Below are 22,834 nucleotides of genomic sequence, written 5' to 3'. Positions count from 1 at the left end.
TCTGACATAAGGGATTTTCCTACCTTTTGTTAAATCTACCCATTGTTGAAATTCAAGAAATTTAGTATCATTAAAATTTAGTATGATTGGTGAAGCATTTGTTGAATAGGTATAAAGTTACAAAGCCTGCCTTCTAGACGTTGAGATTCCTAGACATTGAGGTTCCCTCCTAGACTTTTGAGATTCTGCTGTCAACCGCTAAAGGGATGGAACTGCCAATGGATAGGTTCTCCTAAGTGCCCCAGAGCTGAGAGCTGAATAATAGAGTCAAGTATGTTTTTTCTATAAGCATATTGTTTATTTGAAAAGCATCATAAATATACTACATACTCTACAAGTTAAAAACTGTATAACTAAAAACAGAAAATATGGAGCCAGGTAAGAAGAAAGTTAAACGCAAATTAAACGTGGTAGTTTCTTGCTACCTCAGTGTTACCAATAATTATTTCCCGGGACTTCCCTGGTGGCGTAGTGGTTAAAAATCTGCCTGCTAATGCAGGGGACATGGGTTCGATCCCTAGTCCAGGAAGATCCTACATGCCGTGAAGTAACTGGGCCTGTGCGCCACAACTGCTGAGCCTGCACTCTAAAGCCCATGAGCCACAACTATTGAGCCCGCATGCCACAACTACTGAAGACTGTGTGCCTAGAACCCGTGCTCTGCGACAAGAGAAGCCACCGCAATGAGAAGCACCCACACTGCAAGGAAGAGTAGGCCCCGCTCGCCACAACTGGAGAAAGCCCGTGCAGAGCAATGAAGACCCAACACAAACAAAAATAAATAAATAAATTTATTTAAGAAAATTATTTCCCTAATTAGGTTTTTCCCCACTTTAAGAATGAACCCATTACTTCTTTCCAGGAAGTGCTTTCTGGCATTAAAAGTCCTAGGTGCGGGCTTCCCTGGTGGCGCAGTGATTGAGAGTCCGCCTGCCGATGCAGGGGACACAGGTTCGTGCCCCGGTCTGGGAAGATCCCACATGCCGCGGAGGGGCTGGGCCCGTGAGCCATGGCAGCTGAGCCTGCACGTCCAGAGGCTGTGCTCCGCAATGGGAGAGGCCACAACAGTTAGAGGCCCGCGTACCACAAAAAAAAAAAAAAAAAAAAAAGTCCTAGGTGCTTGCCTGACCACAATCTTTCAGCATAAGATGCTTTTGATACTTGAGTATTTAAAAAATCCTTTATGGTATTTTCCAACTTCTGGTTCACTAACTTTGTTCATATTATTGACCTTTCTTTAATTGCTAGCCTCAAGGAAGGCCGAAATAGTTCCTCTCTTCTCTACATTCCCCTTATATAACCAAAAGTAACCACTATTAACATATCACTATTTCTCTCAGTATATTTATGTTAAGATCATAAATATAATTTTACATTCTGTTTTTTATACTTTTACATACTTTCATTAGCTTTGGAAATTGTTCCTAATCAAAAATTTTATTGGTTTCATGATATTCCACATATGGGTATCACATACCTCTCCTCACATTTCAGGGATCAAATCATTACCTGACTTGGAACAACCTGACCTTCAACTCTGGTCTCAGGTAGATACCACATTACAATGCAGATAACTGGCATACTGTAGATGGGATATGCTAATAAGTTGAAGCTGTTTCCTTTTATTACTAAAAAGAGTCTTGGGGGTGGAAGATATGCCAATATATATTTCTTGCATTGAATCTCATTTTACAATTGCACAGTATTTACTATGTATTTACTATTGATTTCACTTATTTTTAGTTATTGGTTTTATATTAGTTATATGGTATAACACTTCTTTAAAAAATAACATTTGCTTATAACTTTACTGTTTTAACCTGAGTGTTACTTCTAATTGTGACTTGGCAAGCTTAAGACTGAGTTGGCATTTAGGGAAACTTTTTCCTTGGGTATGCTTATTTGAGTTGCTTAAGCAATGCCTGTTCCTCTTCAAAGAATGTAGTCAAAACCCTCCCAAAAGAAAATTGGCAGGACTTTATTCTGAGATTGGCTTTGCTGTTTGTTGATAAATATGATTCAAGTAGAGATGGATTATGCTGTCCCTTGCCACTCAAGCCTAGTTCTTCCTTGACATAGGGTAATATGCTTAGAAAGACTTGCTTTTAATTTATGGTGATTAAAGAAGAGCACTCTGTATACTTGCAGAAGTGGCCATACAAAGGGCTGCTTTGAGCCTAATATAGTCCTTGCCTGTGCCCAGATGAAGGTTACATGTGAATGCAAGATGATACAATCCAAGTAATTATTAGCAAACAGGTTTAGCCTAGGAAAGACTGACCTCACTTGCTAACAATCTGGGTAAAGAATGAGGAGGGATATTTTATTTCTCATGGTGATCTATTTATTTGCATCTAAGATTCAGGTATGAATGGATTAATCCAACCATTGTGTATGGGCTTCAGTTGAACTTAGTATTTCAGCTCTCTGAAAATGATAACAGTATCATTAGGGTAAAAGATCCTAAAAAGTAAAGACACTAAACAAACTAGCTATGTAAATCAAAAAATTTTTAGGACTTCCCTGGTGGCACAGTGGTTAAGACTCCACTTGCCAGTGCAGGGGACACGGGTTCAAGCCCTGGTCCGGGAAGATCCCACGTGCCGTGGAGCAACTAAGCCTGTGTGTCACAACTACTGAGCCTGTGCTCTAGAGCCCGCGAGCCACAACTACTGAGTCTGCGTGCCACAACTACTGAAGCTTGTGCGCCTAGAGCCTGTGCTCTGCAACAAGAGAAGCCACTGCAATGAGAAGCCCGCGCACCGCAATGTAGAGTAGCCCCTGCTCACCGCAGCTAGGGAAAAGCCCACGCGCAGCAACGAATACCCAACGCAGCCAAAAATAAATAAATTAATTAATTAATTTAAAAAAACTTTTTTAAGTTTACTTTTCATCTATATGAGCATATACCAAATATAGACGGTTTGGTACATCTTAGAGTAAGAGCCACCTTCTTTTGTAGCTGTGGTATCTCAAGGGCACTTCATTTTGGGGAAGAAAATTTCTTTAGTTTGTACAGAAGTTGTTAATAGATCTATCTGAATGCTCAAGGTTTCTAGGGTTTCAATGCTCTTTGTAAAATTTTGGAATCAAAGCCCTAGGATGATAGGGTAGTTGGTGTCTACTTTCAGGATTTATTATGATGTTCTTTGTGTCTTTTTTTTTTTTTTTTTTTTTTTTTGCGGTACACGGGCCTCTCACTGTTGCGGCCTCTCCCGTTGTGGAGCACAGGCTCCGGACGTGCAGCCTCAGCGGCCATGGCTCACGGGCCCAGCCGCTCCACGGCATGCGGGATCCTCCCGGATCGGGGCACAAACCCGTGTCCCCTGCATCAGCAGGCGGACTCCCAACCACTGCGCCACCAGGGAAGCCCTATTATGATGTTCTTTGACAGTAAACCTTGTGAGATCAATACAGAATGAATCAGAACACAGATATGCAGAGTCACTTGAGGAACCAGACTGGCTCTCAGGCCTGCACCACTTGATTGTAACCTGTTGGAATGTAAAACTGTATCAGTCAGAACAGGCCAGATGCTTCCTGAGGAAGCATAGGAGATGGAGAATCCCTGAAGCAAAAGCTGGCAGTCAGTTGGCCTCTGTGATGGCAGTTTCACAGTACAACAATAAATGGCCTTTTAATGACCACCTGAGTCCTGTGTGCCTCTTAGTTATCTTGAAATATCTCCCAGGACTGGGTTAGAAATAGAACAGGGGAATGGCCAACAGGTATATGAAAAAGTGCTTCACATGACCAATCATGAGGGAAGTGCAAATCAAAACCACAATGAGATATCATCTCACACCTGTTAGAAGGGCTAGCATCAAAAAGACAAGAGGCGGGCTTCCCTGGTGGCACAGTGATTGAGAGTCCGCCTGCCGATGCAGGGGACACGGGTTCGTGCCCTGGTCCAGGAAGATCCCACATGCCGTGGAGCGGCTGGGCCTGTGAGCCATGGCAGCTGGGCCTGCGTGTCCGGAGCCTGTGCTGCACAGCGGGAGAGGCCGCAGTGGTGAGAGGCCTGCGTACCACACACAAAAAAAAAAAGACAAGAGGCAACAAGTGTTGGCGAGGGTGTGGAGAAAAAGGGACTCTTGGTGGTATTGTAAATTGGGGCAGCCATTATGGAAAACGGTATGGAGATTTCCTCAGGATATTAAAAATAGAATTACCGTATGATCCAGCAATTTTCCTTCTGGATATATATCCAAGGGAAACAAAATCACTCTCTTGAAAAGATATCTGCACCCCCATGTTCATTGCAGCATTATTTAAAATAGCCAAGACATGGAAACAACCTAAGTGTCCATTGACACATGAATGGATAAAGAAAATGTCACACACACACAGACACACACACACAGACACACACACACACACACACACACACACAGGAATATTATTTAGCCATAAAGAAGGAAATCTTGCCATTTGTAGCAACATGGATGGACCTTGAGGGCATTATGCTAAGTGAAATAAATCAGACAGAGAAAGACAAATACTGTATTATCTCACATATGTAGAATCCAAAACACCCAAACTCATAGAAATAGAGAACAGATTGATGATTACCAGAGGCAGGGGATGAGGGGTTGGGGGAGATGGGTGAAGGTGGTCCAAAGGTACAAACTTATAAGTCACTTTGGGGGTGTAATGTACAGCATGGTGATTATAGTTAACAGTACTGTATTGTATATTTGAAAGTTGCTAAGAGAGTAGATCTTAAAAGTTCTCATCACAAGGAACAAAATTTATAACTGTGTGAAGTGAAAGATGTTAACTAAACTTACTCTGGTAATCATTTCACAAGGTATACATATATCAAATCATTATGTTGTATGCCTTAAACTAATATAATGTTATATGTCAATTATTTCTCAATAAAACTGGGGGGAAAAAGAAATAGACTCAAATGTTTAATGATGTAAGGTTAAAAAAGCCTGGTGTCTCCCAGTTTGAATAAATTCTTGGTCTCAAAGCCTTGAGAGGAGAAAACCAGAGTGAGATCCATTTGGCTTTCCCCTTTTAGATAATACTCCTGTACCAGACCTAGCTTCATTCATTTTATTTTATTTGTCTGCCTTTACTCTCTTCATCCACTTTTTAAAAGTGGCTCAGAAAGTGTACAAAATGTATGAGAGTTACAAAGGATTCCAGTTCAGAGCCCCCCTACCCTAATAGGTATTTCAATGATATTAAAATAGTTATAGTGAAAGTTCCTTGAAGAAATTATAACCATTCCCAGGACTGTCCTTGAAGAGGAAAGAGTAGTATTCTAATAAGAAATGAAAGGGCTAGATAAAGTGTACAACATAACAACTGGGGGCCCAAGAGAAGGAGTTTGACACCTCATCTCCTCATGTTTTCCTTATCCAGTTTGATTCTGTGTATCCGGTTCTTTTCACTCAATTGCAGCTGGTTTTGAATTTTTATTGGGTTGGAAGCTGTGTTGAGAAAATGCTGGGAATTGGAGAGGAACCTTGACAATCATCTAGGGCAATAATTTTCAAACTTTTACACTAAAGTACTTCACATGGTCCAAGGGAATAAGCCAATAGTTGATTGATTTGGGGACATGTCCTAAGTGGCTCAGTGCAAGCTTAAAACATTTTGCCTCAATTTTAGGTTAAAAAATTAAGGGGGAAAATCATGGGCAATTTGTATTCTTATCCATAATATTTGTGTACAGATATATGTACTTAGTACTGGAAATATAGTTAATAAAAAGTTGTTTTTGGCTTTTTTTTTTGACAAAAGGTTTCTGGTTTTCAGCAAATGCCCTCATCTCTTTATATATTGCCCATGTAATGTCATTGTCCAGAAACGGATCTTAATGGGTCACACTCCTAGAAACAGGGTTATAGGCTACTTACATGAGGATGGAATGATAGTAGATGAAGATCACCTTACAAAGCACAATATGCCATGTAAATATGAGGGCTTTATATATATATGTTTGTTTGTTTATTTATTTTGGCTGCACCGGCTCTTTGTTGCAGCATGTGGAATCTTTAGTTGCGGCATGTGGACTTCTTAGTTGCAGCATGCAGACTCTTAGTTGCGGCATGTGGGCTTTTTCGTTGTGGCATGCAAACTCTTAGTTGCAGCATGCATGCAGGGATCAAACCCAGGCCCCCTGCATTGGGAGCGCAGAGTCTTACCCACTGGACCACCAGGGAAGTCCCAATATGAGGGTTTTAAAACAAAATCTTAGTGTTCTTTACAACTTCGGTCCTCTCAGAATTGGGTCTTATACTCAAGTAAAAAATTAATAGGGGAGAGAATGTTAGGATGTGGGGCAGGAGGCTTCTTGTCTTAGACTTTCTTTGACGTGGTCAGGATCAGGTACAACAAAGTAACTAACCATTGGTATAATTGATGCCCTTGCAGGAGGGAGCACTGGCAGTTGCTGGGTAATTTGAAGACTACTGTGGAGGGTTTAGTATCAGCTAACAGCCCCAATGTCTGGTCCAAGTATGGTGGCCTGGAGCGGCTTTGCAGGGACATGCAGAGCATCCTCTATCATGGGCTCATCCATGACCAGGTATGTAGATCCCTTCTTTTCTTTTTGTGCCAGATTGGCTGAATCACTTGTTGGAAAGAAATAGTTGCATTAAGTTGTTGGCAGGGAGAAGATGAAGGCAACTAGTCTCTGAGCCCTTGCGAGCAAGACTATAATACATGATAACAAGGAGGAGGATAAGGACAATGATGATGAATCATTGAGATATTCCTCTTAAGAGTATCCTAGGACGCATCTGAGAAATATTTACAGGATATTGTCATTTTTAGACTATCCTGTGAGCATCACTTTGTTGATAACTTGTAGATGCTTGTGAGTGATAGTTTTAGTTATAGCTTACGTTTTCGTCTATGTAAACTTTATTGATGTTGTTTCTTTTCCTAAGTATCCTCAAACACTCTAATAAGCTTTGAGTATTAAAAATGAGTGGAATCTACTAACACTTGATGGTTTCTGCTTTAATTCTCAATGGCAGTTACTCCATTTGCAATGTTTTAAATAAGGTTTGGTTCTGGATAAAACTGTCAAGTGGGTCATTGGATCTGATCCTCCTACTTTTTAAAAATCAAACCTCACAAATATGTGCATAATTTGTGTTCCCAAACACTCATGCTGTTCCCATGTAAGGCCTTAGTATTCTTTCCTGAAACTCTTTTTTTCTAAGCCAGGCTTGTCTTTCTTTTTTAATCAGAATTTATTCTCAACTAGCAGTCACACTGGAAAAAATTAATTGGTATTAAGATATTCATAGTTGATAGGATTTAATGTGGTACCTTCCCTTCTAAAAATATGTATATATCACCTCTGAACAAACTCTTTAAACCAGTGTTCTTGTTGAGTTTTTTCAGAATTCAGTGGAAAAGTTGGCTTAGGTTAGATTTTCTTTATTCAGAGTAAGTTCTAAAAATGAGGCCCTCTTTCTAAAGAATTTTGAAGATATGGGGGAAATTTTTATCCTTTAAAGAGCTGAATCTTAATGGTCATCATTATTAAAACCTCATTCCAGGAATTTGGAGGCAACATTGTATAGTAGACTGACAGAAGTCTTTGGAATCAGACAGAACCTGGATTGAAATTGCTCAGGTCCTTGGGGGAAAAAATGACATAGTAGTAATAATTATGGATTTTTGAGTCAGACTGCTCTTATTTTATCTCAGCTTCACCACTCTGTGGTATTGGGTAAGTTACATAACTGTTAGTGCTTCTGTTTCCTCATTTGTAAAATGAGGCGGTAACACTGGTATGTACTTCATAGGATTGTTGTGAGAATTAAATGAGATAATACCTGAAAAAGCTTTAGAAAGTGTAGTAAGTTGTCTGTCAGTCTTAACTATTAGTTGATATTAACTTTTTTGAGCCTTTTCTCATCGTTAGAAATGTTGATAATATTATTTATATCATAATGTTTGATGGAAAGGTTAAATGAAATGGCATACAAATTTGCCTAGCACAGTTCGTGGTACATAGGAAATAATTAATAAATGTTCCCCTCATTTTTTTTTAAGCTTCAAGTTACATGTTGTCCTATGAAAAAAATATGACCATTGGAATTTACAAAACAAATAATTTAACCCACTGCAATCTGGTTTCTGCCCTTACCACTGTTGTTCTTGCTACTGAAGTTTAAGTAAGTCCATGTTACCAAATCCAGTGAACATTTCTCCTTTGAGCACTGTCTTGTGTTCTTCACTGTTGAACATCATCAGACCTTGCTTCGTACTGCATTATTCCAATGTTATGGAGACCTTCTCCTACCTCTGTGATCACCCTTTCTTAGTTTATGTCCGTGGAATCTCTTCCTCTCGGATTTTAGTTTTTAATACAGTCCAGTCCTATGTCCTTATCTCTTATTACATTGTACATTTTCTGAAACAGTCTCCTTCACTTGCATTGTTTTAACTTCACCTATACACTACCTACCCCCAGCTCAGACATCTCTGCTGAACTTCAGATCCACAAGACTAGCTGTCTGGCTATCTGCTATACATTATCATCTGGCTGGCTGTCCTATAGGCCAAGTACAACATGACCCAAAACAAACTTACTTTCTCTCATAAGGTTGCCCTTCCTCCTGATATTTTTAATACTGATCTGTGGCATTGCCAGCTACTCAGTCTCCCAAGCCAGAATTGGGAACCACGCCAACATGTTTTACAAAAACCCAATACAAGTTTCCCAGACTGATGACCAAGATAGCTACCAGATTAGAGGCACTGTCATTTAGTGGTTAAAGTACTTTCATCTTGATAGCAAAAAAGTTCTTTTCTTGGCTCTATTACTCATCTTACATTGTTATCTGGAGTAATCATTTTACTATATTTGAAGACAGTTTTACCATCTGTGCCAGAAACAGAATATGTGTCATGATGAAATAGTAAAGTCAGTGGAATTCCCAAGTGGAAGATGCTTGGTAAATGCAACACAATATTATTGTTATTAGTAAGTTATAAGATCTGTGAAGGTACCTGGTCAGCGGAATGAAAACTGTTAAAGGGTACGGTCACCTACAAAACAGCAGTAGTGTTAGTAAGAGCAAGCAGAGCAAACCAGACAAATCTGTCATACACACATACATTTAGCAACTACAGGCTCTAGTGGGAAGAATTAAAGACAAAAGATCCATACCAACTTCACTGCTGCTCAGTTCTGCCTTGTAAAGTCCTAAAAATTAGAGTCTGTACTAAGGACTTGTTTTTCCTTTTCATTTCCTCCCTAAAGATTAAGGCTTTCAAAGGCTTCTGGCTGCTGTGTCATCAGGAAGCTATTCTGGGTGTTGTGCTCTTGGAGGGGGGAAGGGATACAATGATTCATGCTGGCCATATCTCTTCCGTGCTTTCCTAAGGATGTGTTATGGAATGTGAAGTGTATTTTTTTAAATCACTTAGGGCCTTAGGAAACTCTAACATCGTGACCATATTCTTAGAGGGATCTCGTTTTCCTTGACATCCTGCATCTGGGCTACCTTTTAGTCTTTCCATAACGCAAGGTATATTTGATAACCCCTTCTCTGCTGCTTAGAAACGTGGAGACGCTTAATCCCTGAGATTTCTCAGCTGACTAGAAGTGCAAAGATTCCCCCCACCTTTTCCAACACTACGAAGAAACCTGTACTTTGCAGTATAGATGGCCCAATTTAAAAAATAGCAATAATAACCAAAAAAACCCTCTGGGTATATATATATATATATATATTTTTTTTTGGCCGTGCCGTGTGGCATGCAGGATCTTAGCTCCCCGACGAGGGATCAAGCCGGTGCCCCCTGCATTGGGAGCATGGAGTTCTAACCACTGGACCGCCAGGAAAGTCCCTGTGTATTTCTTTTCTGAATATATAAGTAATATACATGTTTTTATTTGCTGAACATTTGGGAAATACCAAAAAGAGTTTAGAAGAAAGTAAGTTATTACCCATAATCTCAACATCAAGTAATAACAATCACTCTTTAACATTTTGGTAGATTCTCTTATATTTTTCTATGCATGTCCATGCTTTTTATTTTATTTTATTTTTTTTTAACATCTTTATTGGAGTATAATTGCTTTACAATGGTATGTTAGTTTCAGCTTCACAACAAAATGAATCAGTTATATATATACATATATTCCCATATCTCTTCCCGCTTGCATCTCCCTCCCTCCCACCCTCCCTATCCCACCCCTCCAGGCTGTCACAAAGCACCGAGCTGATCTCCCTGTGCTATGCGGCTGCTTCCCACTAGCTATCTACCTTACGTTTGGTAGTGTATATATGTCCATGCCTCTTTATCGCTTTGTCACCGTTTACACTTCCCCCTCCCCATAGCCTCAAGTCCATTCTCTAGTAAGTCTGTGTCTTTATTCCTGTTTCACCCCTAGGTTTTTCATGACATTTTTTTTTTAAATTCCATATATATGTGTTAGCATACGGTATTTGTCTCTCTCTTTCTGACTTACTTCACTCTGTATGACAGACTCTAGGTCTATCCACCTCATTACAAATAGCTCAATTTCGTCTCTTTTTATGGCTGAGTAATATTCCATTGTATATATGTGCCACATCTTCTTTATCCATTCATCCGATGATGGACACTTAGGTTGTTTCCATCTCTGGGCTATTGTAAATAGAGCTGCAATGAACATTTTGGTACATGACTCTTTTTGAATTATGGTTTTCTCAGGGTATATGCCCAGTAGTGGGATTGCTGGGTCATATGGTAGTTCTATTTGTAGCTTTTTAAGGAACCTCCATACTGTTCTCCACAGTGGCTGTATCAATTTACATTCCCACCAACAGTGTAAGAGGGTTCCCTTTTCTCCACACCCTCTCCAGCATTTATTGTTTGTAGATTTTTTGATGATAGCCATTCTGACTGGTGTGAGATGATATCTCATTGTAGTTTTGATTTGCATTTCTCTCATGATTAGTGATGTTGAGCATACTTTCATGTGTTTGTTGGCACTCTGTATATCTTCTTTGGAGAAATGTCTATTTAGGTCTTCTGCCCATTTTTGGATTGGGTTGTTTGTTTTTTTGTTATTAAGCTGCATGAGCTGCTTATAAATTTTGGAGATCAATCCTTTGTCAGTTGCTTCATTTGCAAATATTTTCTCCCATTCTGAGGGTTGTCTTTTGGTCTTCTTTATGGTTTCCTTTGCTGCGCAAAAGCTTTTAAGTTTCATTAGGTCCCATTTGTTTACTCTTGTTTTTATTTCCATTACTCTAGGAGGTGGGTCAGAAAGAATCTTGCTGTGATTTATGTCATAGAGTGTTCTGCCTATGTTTTCCTCTAAGAGTTTGATAGTTTCTGGCCTTACATTTAGGTCTTTAATCCATTTTGAGCTTATTTTTGTGTATGGTGTTAGGGAGTGATCTAACTTCATACTTTTACATGTAGCTGTCCAGTTTTCCCAGCACCACTTATTGAATAGGCTGTCCTTTCTCCACGGTACATTTCTGCCTCCTTTGTCAAAGATAAGGTGACCATATGTGCGTGGGTTTATCTCTGGGCTTTCTATCCTGTTCCATTGATCTATCTTTCTGTTTTTGTGCCAGTACCATACCGTTTTGATAACTGTAGCTTTGTAGTATAGTCTGAAGTCTGGGAGCCTGATTCCTCCAGTTCCTTCTTTCGTTCTCAAGATTGCTTTGGCTATTCGGGGTCTTTTGTGTTTCCATACAAATTGCAAAATTTTTTGTTCTAGTTCTGTGAAAAATGCCAGTGGTAGTTTGATAGGGATTGCATTGAATCATGCTTTTTAAAATATTAAGATTATACTGTATCTATTACTCTGTAACTTGCTTTAAAATATTTAATTAAAATAGACAATACAGGGAATTCCCTGGCTGTCCAGTGGTTATGACTCCACGCTTTCACTGCTGAGGACTCGGGTTCAATCCCTGGTCTGGGAACTAGGATCCCACAAGCCTCACTGCGTGGCCAAAAAAAAAAAAAAGAGAAAATAGACAATACATTTATATGGTTAAAAAAACAAAATGTATAAAACCACATGCAGTAAATATCTTGTTTCCTTCCAATCCCATTGGTAACTACTGTATTCTAGTTTCCTTCCAGAGAATTTTTATGCTTATTATTATTAGAGCAAATATGAATAATTTTCTTTGCTACACCTTTTGATTTTTCATACAAATAAAAGCATACTATAAACACTACTCTACACCTTGCGTTTTTCACTTGATGGGACTGTAATTCATCCCAATCCATTACATAAAGAGGTTCTTCATTCTTTTTCGCAGCTGTCATTTTATAATATTCCATTCTATGTATGTACCATAATTTATTTAATCAGTCTCCTGGTAATAAACATTTAGATTCCTTCCAAGCATTTGCTCTTAGTAACAATGTTACAGTGAATAACCTTGAGTATAGGTCATTTTGCCCTTTACCATAGGATACTCCTAGAGGTAGAATGCTTAGGCTAAAGGGTATGTGCATTTCAGTTTTGATAGCTATGGCGAAATTGCCCTCCAGAAAGTTATGTCTGTTTACGCCCTCAGCAGCATTGTATAAGAGGATCTGATTCTTCATACCCTTGACAATATAGGGTGTTATTAAACTTTAAACTGTCGCCAACATAATAGGTGAAAAGTTACATTTCTTTTACTCTGAAAGATGTTTATAAGAGCCATTGAAGTATTTTTCTGGGACTTCCCTGGTGGCGCAGTGGTTAAGAATCTGCCTGCCAATGCAGGGGACACGGATTCGAACCCTGGTCCGGGAAGATCCCACATACCGCAGAGCACCTAAGCCCATGTGCCACAACTACTGAGCCTGCGCTCTAAAGCCAGTGAGCCACAACTACTGAACCCACGCGCCACAACTAGTAAGTCCACATGCCACAACTACTGAAGCCCGTACGCCTAGAGCCTGTGCTCCGCAAGAGAAGCCACCGCAGTGAGAAGCCCGCATACTGCATTGAAGAGTGGCCCCTGCTCGCTGCAACTAGAGAAAGCCCACGTGCTACAATGAAGACCCAACACAGCCAAAAATAAATTAATTTTTTTAAAAAAAGTATTTTTCTGTGAACTTTTCCCTGTATTAACCCCATTTCCTTAGATTGTCAATCTTTTCCTACAGATTTGTAGAATCTCTTTATTTATTCAGGGAATTAGTTATTTGTCTGTAATGTGTATTGCAAATATTTTTTCCTAGCTTGTCTTTTGACATTTCTTTTTTTTGTTGTTTTCTTTGAATTTTTGTATTTTATTTTATTTGTTTTTTTATACAGCAGGTTCTTATTAGGTATCCATTTTATACATATTAGTGTATATATGTCAATCCCAATCTCCCAATTCATCCCACCAGGACCACCCCACCCCCCGCCACTTTCCCCACTTGGTGTCCATGCATTTGTTATGGTGGCTTTTACTATACAGAAATATCGGATTTTTAGTGAGTCAAATTAATCATTTCTCTTAGGCCTTCTGGGCTGTTTGATGCTCTGAAGGGGCTTTCCCACTATACGATTATTAATGTTTCTCCATGGTTTCTTCTATTACTTTTATGGGTTAATGTTTTACATTTAAACCATTCTATCTGTAATTTATTTTGAATATACTTAATTTCCTTGGCACATGGATCTATTTCTGGATTTCTGTTATGGTCTGTTTTCTATTTGTGTGCTATCACCACTCAGTTTTAATTATTGTAGCTTTTCATTATGGTAGGAGTAGTCCCTCACTCATATAGCATCTTTTGTTGTTGATTTTTTCCCCAACATTCACCTATTTATCATTTTATTTTCTTGTTAACTACCATATCATTTTTTGATAAGGACAGGAAAAGCCTTACACATGACCTGGATCATTAGCTGATTGATTGAGGGAAATTAAACATTGTGAAAATACATCACTCAAACATTTTATTTTAATTTAAAACATCCTAAATGTACATTTAATTAACAGTCTTTGGGTATAGGGTCAAACCTCTTCTGTGAGAATGAATCCACTGATGGAGTTCCATATCATCTTTCTTGTATAAATTATACCCATAATACATCATACAGGACTTCCAGCTTCCATTTCTTTATGTTGGACTAGCAATTTAAAGATCCTATAATATGAATATAAAACGTTCTACATTTTTAGGCTTTCTCCCCCCAACTTTGAAATTGTCTTGTCCCTACTTAATTTGACATCAAGTTTTTATTCAGGTTTTTGTGTGTACATAAGTAAATTGCTGGATCATGTAGTAAGAGAATCTTTAGTTTGAAAGAAACTGCCAAACTGGTTTCCAAAGTGGCCATACTATTTTGCATTGCCACTAGCAATGAATGAGAGTTCCTGTTGCTCTACATTCTCACCAGCATTTGATATAGGCATTGTTCTGGATTTGGGCCATTCCTTTTTTTTTTCCTCTCCTTTGGGCCAATTTAATAGATGTGTATTGTGTTAATTTGCATTTCCCTGATGACATATGATGTGGTGCCTTTTTTCACATGCTTATTTGTCATCTGTATATCTTCTTTGGTGAATTGTCTGTTAAGGCCCATTTTTTTTTTTTTTTTTGCGGTACGTGGGCCTCTCACTGTTGTGGCCTGTCCCATTGCGGAGCACAGGCTCCGGATGCGCAGGCTCAGTAGCCATGGCTCACGGGCCCAGCTGCTCCGCGGCATGTGAGATCTTCCCGGACCAGGGCACGAACCCGTGTCCCCTGCATCGGCAGGCGGACTCTCAGCCACTGCGCCACCAGGGAAGCCCAAGGCCCATTTTTTTAATTGGATTGCTTGTTTTCTTATTGCTAACTTTTAAGAGTCCTTTGTATATTTTGGATAACAATCCTTTATCAGTTTTATCTTCTGCACATATTTTCTCCCTGTCTGTGGCTTATCTTCTCATTCTCTTGACACTGTTTGTCAGAAAGCAGAAGTTTTAAATTTTAGTGAAGTCCAGCTTACCAGTTCTTTCTTTCATGGATCATGCCTTTGGTCTTGTATCTAAAAAGTCACCACCATACCCAATATAGGTTTTCTCCTATGTTATCTTCTTGGAGGGTTATAGTTTTCCATTTTACATTTAGATCTGTGATTCATTTTGAGTTAATTTTTGTGATGGGTATAAGTATTGTCCAGTGTTTCAGCACCATTTGTTGAAAAGACTATCTTTGCTCCATTGTATTGCCTTTTGCTCCTTTGTCAAAGATATTTACATTGGTCTATTTTGGGGCTCTCTAGTCTGTTTCACTGATCTTTCTGTCTGTTCTTTTGCCAATACCACACTGTCTTGATTATTGTAGCTTTATAGTAAGTCTTGAAGTCAGACAGTATCAGTCCTTTTTGAAGAAAAACATTGTTCTTCTCCTTCAGTATTGATTGGCTATTCTGGGTCTTTTCCCTCTCCATATAAACTTTAGAATAGTTTGTAGATATCTACAAAATAACTTGCTCGGATTTTGAATCAGATTGCATTGAATCTATACATCAAGTTGGGAAGAACTGACATCTTGACAATATTGAGTCTTCATATCTATGAACATGGGTTATCTCTGTAACTTAGTTCTTTAATAGCTTTCAGCAAAGTTTTATAGTTTTCATCATAGAGATCTTGTATATATTTTGTTAGATTTATACCTAAGTATTTCAATTTGGGCAGTACTAATGTGTATGGTATTATTGTGTTTTTAATTTCAAATTCCACTTGTTTATTGCTGGTTTATAGGAAAGCAGTTGACTTTTATATATTAACCATATATCCTGTGACCTTGCTATAATAACACTTACTAGTTCCAGGAATTTTTTTGTTGTTGATTCTTTCGAACTTTCGAATTTTATGCATAGGCAACCATGTCATGTGTGAACAAAGACAGTTTTATTTCTTCCTTCCCAATCTGTATTCCTTTTATCTCCCCCCCCTTTTTTTTTTTTTTTTTTTGTCTTATTGCATTACTGGCAAGGTATTTCCTGACTTCAGGGACAAAGCATTGATGGAACCAATCCAGAAAAAGGGTTCTTGTTGTACGACCAAAAGACTGGCAGCTGGTGTTTATCTTTTCGCTTCAAGGCTTGAGGGTTAGCAGCTTCATAGATAAGGGCAATTCTGATCATAAACCCAACTACATTTACACAAAACAGTGGAGTAAGCCTGTCCCTTCCTTCTTAAATCCTGGTGCTTGCTTCCCTTCCTTACTAGTAAATGTCCTTTGTGGCATTTTTTTCCCAGAATAGGGCACTTTCATCTGCATTAAAAACCTGTTCAAGCGAGAGAGAGGCATGGACATATATACACTACCAAACGTAAGGTAGATAGCTAGTGGGAAGCAGCCGCATAGCACAGGGAGATCAGCTCGGTGGTTTGTGACCACCTAGAGGGGTAGGATAGGGAGGGTGGGAGGGAAGGAGACACAAGAGGGAAGAGATATGGGAACATATGTATATATATATAACTGATTCACTTTGTTATAAAGCAGAAACTAACACACCATTGTAAAGCAGTTATACTCCAATAAAGATGTTAAAACAAACAAACAAACAAACAAAAAAACCTGTTCAGGCAGATATCCTTTCTCCTCAGTTATTTTCTTAATGGTGTCTGTGAATTTGTCTGCTGCCTCTTGGTCAGCAGAAGCTGCTTCTCCAAACCTCTTTCTGAAATTTTCAAACCATCCTTTTCAGGCATTGAATTCCCTAGCTTTAGATCCTCCACCTTCTTTTTGCTTTCAGTTGTCACATAATGACTTTGCTTTTTCTTGAATCATATTAGAGTCCATAGGTATGCCTTCCCTATAGCAATCCTGTACCCACATAAAAGCTGAATTTTTCAATATGAGATTAAAAGGTATTTCTCAAAAAGTACAAGGTTTTTGTGCCTGCTGGAGTAGCTGCAGGCACAGCTTCACGAATTTCCTTTTCTTTTTTTACCATGGTCCTTACACTGGATTCACTTATCTTGAAATGGTGGGTAACTGCAGCTGCAGGCCTCAATCTACGGTGCATATCAAGCAGTTCAGCTTTTTCTTATAATGTCATGACTTCTCTCTGCTTCTTGGGAGCACTCCCACCATCACTAGTAGCACTTCGTATGGGTCCCCTGGTGTTATTCAGGGTCTTTGGTATTACACTAAACACAATGGAAAATACACAAGAGCTGGGCAAGGTCACTTTTTACTGCAGTATGTAATTTACTGGAGAGACGAACCGCTCATACAGAGATGATTAGTGTCACACGGCATTTTGAGTGGACACTCACAGCACTTGAGCTCACAACAATAACAACAGGAGGTGGCTACAAAATTATTATAGGAGTACATAATTGCATAAAACTAACTACAGTTAGTTTTATGCAATTATTTAATACCGCTTCTTAACGTTTGTTTATATTTCTCTTGACTGCACATGGCACCGTCTATGGTCCATAAGTGTTTGTGTGTGTAAGTTTTGATAAACTTTAACTTTTTATAATGTTTGTATATATTTTATGGTAGTAAATGATAAAATAGGATAACATCTACCTATATTTTATGCATTCATGAGATCTCTAACTTTCCTAATTTTTTCAATATTTCTAGGCTGTGCAGTTCATCTGCAAGTTATTTTCAAATTGTTGCGAATCTCCAATAAATTTTCCTATATACTTATTTTAAAAATCCACTTATAAGAGGACCCACCATTCAAACCCGTGTTGTTCAAGGGTCACCTATATAGCCTTCTATATCATATGCATTGTATTACCTCCTCAAAAGAACAATTAAAATAATTTTTAACAATTATTCTTTAAAAGGGTGAATATCTGTATATATTCCTTTTATTGCTGCTGAGAACCTTTGTTGAGGCAAGGGAAGGTTAGGCTTTGGTTTTTTTTGGCCATGCCGCACGGCATGTGGGATCTTAGTTCCCTGACCAGGGATCGAACCCACGCCCCCTGCATTGGAAGTGTGTGAAGTCTTGACCACTGGACCGCCAGGGAAGTCCCAAGTTAGGCTTTTCTTTTTCCTCTCTTTGAATGTCAGTACGAGAACTAGATGTGGTCCAAAATGGTAACAATTTGTTTACCTTCTGTGTCCCTGAAACAGGTGTATTGCCGCCAGACTGATTACTGGCAGTTTGTGAAAGACATCCGCTGGCTCAGTCCCCACTCGGCCCTTCATGTGGAGAAGGTAAGAGGTGAAGGTAACCACAAGGCTTTGATGTTTGATGTTCTGTATGAAGAGTCTCCTAGGCTAGAAGGATGGCATATGTCAAATTTCCTATTAACTGAGGAGAGGAAATTATCCCTGTAGGACTGATTTGGAGGGGAGGATGATTTACTTTAAAACATAAGCTTTGCACACCCATTGTTCTAGGCCACTTTCCCTCCTCTGGGGAAGACCTGAAAAAATTTTGTTATTTTCAAAAGATTTGCAAATATGGGACCAGAGTGAAGCTTTTCAAAATCTAGGACAAATGGCAAGAAGTTTCCTGAATGGTTGGGGGTAAGTAGGACTGATATGCTGATGACTGTTTAAGGAGAAGAGGATGCACCAAATAGAAAAAAAATGTGAGGTTTCTGGAGACCAGTGTCAAATGGAGCCTAACATGTTCCCTACAGCATTGGAGAGTAGAGTAGCACTGTACTCTTCCGTCCTCTCAGCTCAGCATGATACCCCTGATTCCCAACCAGGGACACAGAGCTCCAGGAGGTTAGGTGACTTGGCCAGAGTTACACAGCTAGTTCCACATCAATCACAGCCAAATTTATATATTTATTTATTTAACCCTTGCCTATGGAAATTTTCAAATACATTCAAAATTAGAAGAGTGTAATGAACCCCAAAATATCACCCATCTTCAATACTTACTGATTCATGACCAGTCTTGTTTCATGTATATCACACCCACTGACAGATTCATTGCCAAGGTGATGTCTGGAAAAGTAACTTATTTTTAAATGATCAGGGAACCAAATCACAAGGTGTCACTCTGGCCTTTTTTGTGAGAAAAGCCCAGAGCCCAGTGATTTTCTTACATGGATTTCTTTGTCCTTATCACTTTATTTTTCCCACCAAACCCCCCTCTAACTTTTTTCTCTAAAATATATCATGGGACCTCCCTGGTGGTGCTGTGGTTAAGAATATGCCTGCCAATGCAGGTGACACAGTTTCGAGCCCTGGTGCAGGAAGATCTCATATGCTGCGGAGCAACTAAGCCCATGTGCCACAACTGCTGAGCCCATGTGACACAACTACTGAAGCCCACGCACCTAGAGCCTGTGCTTCTAAACAAGAGGAGCCACCGCAATGAGAAGCCCGTGCACCACAACAAAAAGTAGTCACTGCTCATCGCAACTAGAGAAAGCCCGCGCACAGCAACAAAGACCCAACGCAGCCATAGATAAATAATTTAAAAAAATAAAATAAAATATATTGCTTATATATATATATATATATATATATAATAAAATAAAATATAGTCATTTCCTCTTAGAAGCTGCCTGAAATTGCCATCCATACATTTTTTGCAGTGATCCTGAACTATGAGACTTAGCTTTTAGAAACAGCCAATAGAAGGAAGTTCCAAATAGAGAAATGCTGTGGCGAAAGCCAACAAGACGTGCTCAGCTGATTTCTCTTTGGTGAAGAATGTTTGGGGGCATTTTTCCTAGATTTTTTTACCCCAGGTTTTTCTTGCATTCTTTTCTGGAGGCTACCTGAAATAGAGGACTCTGTGAGAGAAGGCGAGATGTCAAGTTCATTCTTCCTCTGAATACCCGGAGAATAGATGCCTCTTTGGAGTTACAACATAAAGAGACAGACGTAGCAGCTTTGTCCTCTCCAGGAGCTGCATATCACGTCTTAACTGCTTAGTCCCTTTCTAGTGGCCCAAACCAGCAGCGGAGACATTAATCCTTTCCTTCCCTCTCCTTCCTCTATAACCTGTAGATGTTAGCTGGAGGGCAAATATCTCTGATTACCTCCTCTTACCTGTCTCAATTTAGTTCTCAGGTCATTAGGCCTCAATCTTGCTGGATTTACGAGGAAGTATATATTTTTAAATTTTATTTATTTATTTTTGGCTGCGTTGGGTCTTCGTTGCCGCGCGTGGGCTTTCTCTAGTTGCAGCAAGCGGGCTATTCTTTGCTGTGGTGCGCGGGCTTCTCATTGCGGTGGCTTCTCTTGTTGCGGAGCACAGGCTCTAGGTGTGCGGGCTTCAGTAGTTGTGGCACCTGGGCTCAGTAGTTGTGGTTCACGGGCTCTAGAGCACAGGCTCGGTAGTTGTGGCACACGGGCTTAGTTGCTCCACGGCATGTGGGATCTTCCTGGACCAGGGCTCGAACCCATGTCCCCTGCATTGGCAGGCGGATTCTTAACCACTGCACCACCAGGGAAGCCCTGGATGTATATTTTGACTCATGCTTCTTTGCCTCCTAGTTCATCAACTTGCAGGAGAACGGCCAGAGCAGCACTGACGGCATGAGTGAGCGTGCCGTTGCGGAGCTGTGGCTGCAGCATAGCTTGCAGTGCCACTGTCTCTCAGCCCAGCTCCGACCTCTGCTGGGGGACAGACAGTATATCAGAAAATTCTACACAGGTGGGTAGAGGTCACATAGCCAGTACTGGTACATGTACTTCCTCATTCTCTTCTACTTTACTCTTCCTTTATAGACCCACTGTTACCTCAGGGTCTCATACTTTTACTTGATGCCATAGAGATTCTAATCAGAAACATGTATCTAGTCTTCTCTCTAACTTGCTATGTAAAATGCAGTCAAGCTTTATGCTAAGGTATTTCCCTACTCCCATATACGCAAATCAGTAAGAGTAACTACTGTTTACTGAGAGTTTCCTATATTCCAATCACTGTTATATATTTTTTATACATATATACCTAACGGCAGCCCTGAGAGTTGGGTATTGATACCCCTGTTTTCCAATCAGGGAAGCAGAGCTCAAGGAGGTTAGGTGACTTGGCCAAAGTCACCCAGAACCAGAGTTCAAATCTGAGTCTTTCTGATTTTGAAGCCTCTTGTCATGGCCTCTGCTATACTGCACATGATTTAGCCTCTTCTGTACATTATTTGTCCCTAGTTCCCCTCTGTCCACAGTGGTATGATTCTCCTCAAGTCATCTTTGCCTTTTCCCTCTTTCCTTCCCTGAGCTTCTCCCAGGGCCATACAGGGAGGCTGAAGTTCTCCCTAATGGGCTCCATCATTGCGGTAGTTTTCTCTCCCCAGATACTGCTTTCCTGCTAAGCGACTCCCATGTCACGGCCATGCTCCAATGCCTAGAAGCAGTGGAACAGAACAACCCTCGTCTCCTGGCTCAGATTGATGCATCTATGGTAAAGTGGCCAAAGAATTATCTGTGTCTTATGTTCTGGCCTCCTAGACCTCACCATGATGTAACCGTATGTAGCAAACTACTCCACTTAGGCAATTGTGAACTGAAAGACTTTCATTAAAAACAAAAACAAAAACAAAAAATCTTAGAAGAGGAGGTACCATTAAGTACCTATTTAAGTAAAATGTCTATTTGTGAGTAAGCTTAAGTCTATTTGAGGAGGGAGGTGTCTATTTTTTTAAATCCTTAAAGAAATCTGTAGTCTGAGTAAGCACCTCCTTAAGGGCAGGCTTGATAAAATGCTAGGGAGAGGAGGGATGATTTTGAGTCAGGCTGGCTATAGATAGGGTGTCAGATGTAGTGTGGCCTGATGTTACACAGGATCATTTTTGTCCAAGAAAATTTTGTTGTTTTATGTTGCTTATTATTAACTCTCTAATTCACTCATCCCGTCACTAATATCAGTGCCTCCACTAGAAAGGAATCACAATCCCTATTTCTTTTGTGAGGGATCCCCTATCTCTCCTGGTTTTTCAATTTCGATTCTTGCTTACCATCTATTGAATACTTTCTACGTGCCAATCATGGTGCTATGCACAGTACATGCATCATCTCATTTAATCCTCAGAACTCTATCAAGTAGGCATTAATCTCATTTTATAAAGGTGGCCACTGAGGGACAGAGTAGATAAGTCACTTGCCCAAAGTTTGGACCAAAGAACTTGTAAGTGATAGGGCCTGGATTTGAGCCCCAGCGTATCTGACTTCTAAGTGCATAGTCTTAAGCACTTTGCTGTACTGCCTCCATGATAAGCATTTCTGGTCTGACCACCTAGGATTCCAGTGCAGAAGCTGTGGTGTATGGCAGGACTTTGAAGTTTCAAAGCTGTATGCTCTAATAGAGGATACCTATGCTGTATCTACTGGCCCTGGCTGCAGTTCAGGCCTGCTGCCAAAGGCCAGTTCCTACCAGCATTTCTGTAGTGCTAAGTGCTCCTCTTCTGAGGGCCTCTATCCTTGACTCTGACACGTGTTTTTTTTTGTAGTTTGCCAGAAAGCATGAGAGCCCGCTGCTGGTGACAAAGAGCCAGAGCCTGACAGCTCTGCCTGGTTCCACGTACACCCCTTCAACCAGTTATGCTCAGCATTCCTATTTTGGGTCCTTCTCTAGCCTCCACCAATCCATACCCCATCATGGCTCAGGTATGGGGGCAGCAAGGGGTAGTCAAAACATGTATCCCCAGGCCTGGAAAGCAGAGGACTTAGTGGGTGCTCACAGGCTGGCTATAGATGGAGCCTTGGGTTGATGCAGTTTGTCAAACTTCATGTCTTAATATGGAAATCTTAAAGAGGTATATAGCAACTAGCCTAAGATAATTCAGTAGCATCATTAAAGTAACAGAGGCAAGAGATGTTTTTAGTTTCCCCTGGGTTTCTGCTCCGCATTGCCAGAAGGCATTTCAATGATAATAGCTAACATTTATTCAGTGCCTGCCATGTGCCAGGCTCTGTTGTAATCAATTTGTATATATTATCTCGTTTGACCCTCAAAACAGTCCTACGA

The 22,834-nt window shown here is 39.9% G+C and overlaps 1 protein-coding gene across 7 annotated transcripts in view; it reads left to right on the top strand.

Moving 5' to 3' along the window:
- Positions 1-22,834, top strand: part of RUBCN (rubicon autophagy regulator) — a 68,117-nt gene that overhangs the window by 19,292 nt on the left and 25,991 nt on the right. For 6 of the 7 annotated variants that reach the window (XM_019922629.3, XM_033855707.2, XM_019922627.3 and 3 more), the window contains exons 2-6: positions 6,391-6,544; positions 18,028-18,111; positions 20,362-20,521; positions 21,165-21,271; positions 22,317-22,473. In XM_019922629.3, the coding sequence (XP_019778188.1) occupies positions 6,391-6,544; positions 18,028-18,111; positions 20,362-20,521; positions 21,165-21,271; positions 22,317-22,473 (662 nt within the window). Of the gene's footprint in view, positions 1-1,444; positions 1,548-6,390; positions 6,545-18,027; positions 18,112-20,361; positions 20,522-21,164; positions 21,272-22,316; positions 22,474-22,834 lie in introns of those variants that run through there. The other variant, XM_073804112.1, reaches the window with a different exon arrangement.

Source organism: Tursiops truncatus, chromosome 4 (assembly GCF_011762595.2).
Source record: "Tursiops truncatus isolate mTurTru1 chromosome 4, mTurTru1.mat.Y, whole genome shotgun sequence".
Lineage (NCBI taxonomy): Eukaryota > Metazoa > Chordata > Mammalia > Artiodactyla > Delphinidae > Tursiops > Tursiops truncatus.
This window is presented reverse-complemented; position numbering and strand designations above follow the sequence as displayed.